Source organism: Watersipora subatra, chromosome 3 (assembly GCF_963576615.1).
Source record: "Watersipora subatra chromosome 3, tzWatSuba1.1, whole genome shotgun sequence".
In the NCBI taxonomy this organism is placed as follows: Eukaryota; Metazoa; Bryozoa; class Gymnolaemata; order Cheilostomatida; family Watersiporidae; genus Watersipora; species Watersipora subatra.
The window spans coordinates 73,139,160-73,142,413 of record NC_088710.1 but is presented as its reverse complement, the minus strand read 5'-3'; the positions used below and the strand labels follow the sequence as shown (position 1 = coordinate 73,142,413).

Sequence of the window (3,254 nt, the reverse complement as noted above, 5' to 3'; positions counted from 1 at the left end):
TGTTGTCTGTAGAGGCATGATCTCGTCTGTATTAGAAGTCTAAAGGTTAGGCTAGTAACTCTGGTTATATTTATGCTATGAGTTGAGAGGATTATACAGCGATAGGATTGGCTGGTGACCTCAAGTTCAAATGACAGCACAGTGCAGTGGCACCGTGTCCAACATAGATTATAAGGCATGACATGCTTTGCCTGGCTATAACTGTCACAAATAGACAAATGGTACAAGTTCTTTCCTTATTCTTACTACAAAGTTTATTTTAGGAACCTCTGATTGATGAGTTCTGAAGAAAGATTCATCTCTCACTTTTTATAGCACAATATGTTTGTACAGCTACAAAGCAAAGACATGATGGAAGAATATTTGTTCGGGCAGGATATATTTGTACGAATCCAAATACCGGTAAACTTGTATCAGGTTTTTTTAAATAAATTAAATATAAAGCATTGATAAATGAAATCAACTAGTCAGTATGCTTTCGCTGCTGGATTGGCTAGCAACAAGTCGGAAGAAGAGGGGAGTATGGCTGCCAGGGCGCTGCTTATTTAAAGACTGGTGATGCCTTGAAGCTTTGCAGGCTGCTGACAGAATCCGTCTAGAAGATTTGCTACGCAAGACATACACAACGGGATTTGCTACACAATCTAAAAAAAGGCAAACTATGACCAGCCAGTCATACTCACTCTTCTCAGTATATTTTAATGTTGATAATATAATTAAAATGCATAATGGAATAAAAAATATAATCTCCGCTAAAATAATGATGAAGCCCGTTTTTGCGGCCTTTCGGTTATCTTTGTGAACAGTAAGTTGGCCGCTTAACTTTCGAATGCCTTGTTTAGTCGAGGGAAGAGCTTTCTCCTGGTCCTCATCATGTTTTAGGCAAGGCTCAGCCAAGGTGAGCGGCTGAAAACTGTTTCTCCTGGCTAGGGCTGTCGTGTTCTTAGTGGCGAGGTATATCGAACCATAGATGTAAGAGTTTGTTAGCAGAGGTGCCACAGACACAAGAAAAACTATTAGCATGCTGTATAACTTGCACTGGAGAGAGAACTGTTGGAGCCCAGTCAAGCAAAGGCCAAGGTTAGGCTGGTAATGTACCAAGTTTCGGCCCGATAGCTGGAGCAACGATATAGCTAATGATGCTAGAAAGGTGAGCCCAAGCAGCAGCAGGCAGGTTCTGTTTGTTATCCAACTATGGTAACGCAGTGAATATTTGACAGCGATAAAACGGTCTATTGACACTAGTAAACCAATCCAGACTGAGTTTATTAAATGGCTTGTAAACATTACTGCTACCGCATAACAAGACACCTCTCCGTCATGAGTCCAGTTGGGCCTGATAGTTGAAATAATAATGAATATGAGGAGAGAGCCGCCTAAGAGGCTGTTCTCTAGACACAGCGCTGTCGTGAATTGGAGAGAAGGTCTCCTAGTCTTCTTTCTGAGCAGCACGAGCAAAGCTAACAAGTTGCAGCAGATAGTAGAGAGAAGCAAGCTTGAAAATATTACAGTTTCGACTGTCAGGAGTCCCGTAGTGCTGTCACTACTCACTTCTGATGACAAGTTCGCTGTCATTGTATCCCAGATTTTGTCGCTGACCCGCACCACTACATCACTCTCTTCCCTTCCAGTTTTTGCTACTCGCGCACAACTGTCTAGTGCTTTATGTAATTCAAGCAATGATCCACCAACCAATGTTGCATCGCCACTCAGTAAGACAAGTGCATAATGAATAAGGGAACACTGTTGTGCGGACTCAGTGAAGCGAACATTACACAGGAACAATGGGCTTCTTTTAACTCTATTTATACAGCGGCGTGTCTAAAAATAGCTCATATTGAGGCTATTTGAAAAGAGCATACAGCTGCGCAGGCTCGATAGATAAGCTTGTGTATAGTAACCGCTTTTTTAGTGATCACAGAGATTAATGCATGGCTGATGCGCTGATAAGAAACTCGTTTCCGCAGCTGATTTAAGATCTGAATTAATTTGATTTAATGGAGCACAAATATATCAGAGATTTTAACCGGTTGCGCAAATTGAAGAATCTAACAAGGATTTTCAATAAATTGAGGGAAATAATGGGCTGTAAGCAATCAACATCGTTTTGAAACACGCAGTCAGATAGTCAGCCTAAATATAACAGCAAGTACAACCTGTGCCAGCTAATATGCAAACACATTCCGTCTGCTTGATGAACAACCTCTTTGCTTCTACTAAATAAATTGGCTATCTACCCGGCTAGAACTTTACCTTTCATTAATTTTAGGGTATTTAAATCATTTTTTGGCCCAATGTCATATTTTGATAACAATAGTGATCATTGTAAGAGCAGACAAAGATGTGTGCGTTGTGAGGGCGACTCCAACCAAACTGACAAATATTTATGATCGTTTTAGTAGCAATTTCGCCTGCTACCAGCTATCATTCAGAGTTCCCTTAGTAAGCAGCACCAGATAACACCCGCTAGCTACCAATGTAATACCAGAGTCTACTCTAAACCTCCCTCGCTGCCAGCTGTAGAGTGAACTAGACCTCACTCGCTGCCAGCTGTAGAGTGAACGGACAAGCTCTGCATTAATTAATCCCTCAATGAAAGCAGAAACAAAATGAGTTCTCCGGGCAGACGCCTTTGCTGCTAATTGGCTGTATATTTCTTAGGTTTGCTCCACGCTAGTACAATGATAGAACAATTAGGCAATTATCGAGGGCGCTGGGCCTCTATTCTTAAAAGTATCTTACAGAATGTTACAATTATAGTGGGAATCCAGGAGTGTGTAGGCTGTAATGAATGACACTAGTGGGCCCAGGGCTGATTACTGGACAAAATCTCACAAAGACATCAAGTAGACCATTTCTTCGTACAGTCACTTTGACCGACTTTCCAAGAACGGTTTTGCATCCCATCAAGCATTGATTAGGTTGGTTATGAAATGATTTTTGTCCCTCTTGTCATAAAAGACTTGTCCCCAGGGAGCCAGAAAACAGCTGTACTTGGAACGAATGCCGATTACAAGACAAACTCAACGCAGGTCTTTAACTGGAACAAGAATGTTTATTTGATTTGAGACAAATGTTGCAACCTACGCAGATGCATTTCAATGGGGGAAAACAATATTTGGTGTAATAGTTACCAGTCATCTCCCGCAGATAGGGTCTTGCACTCTTGTGTAATCCGCTATGTTTCAAAATGCTAATTTAATTACCCGCTCTTCCTTTCCGTGCTAGCTGTTACATCATTGTAAAACCAACTA

The 3,254-nt window shown here is 41.2% G+C and overlaps 1 protein-coding gene across 1 annotated transcript; it reads right to left on the bottom strand.

Moving 5' to 3' along the window:
* Positions 1-371: 371 nt before the first annotated feature.
* On the bottom strand, positions 372-1,695 carry LOC137391474 (G protein-coupled receptor 161-like). The gene has a single exon (XM_068077962.1). It carries the CDS (start codon positions 1,573-1,575, stop codon positions 460-462), a length of 1,116 nt encoding a protein of 371 aa, XP_067934063.1. The 5' UTR covers positions 1,576-1,695; the 3' UTR covers positions 372-459.
* Positions 1,696-3,254: the final 1,559 nt, after the last annotated feature.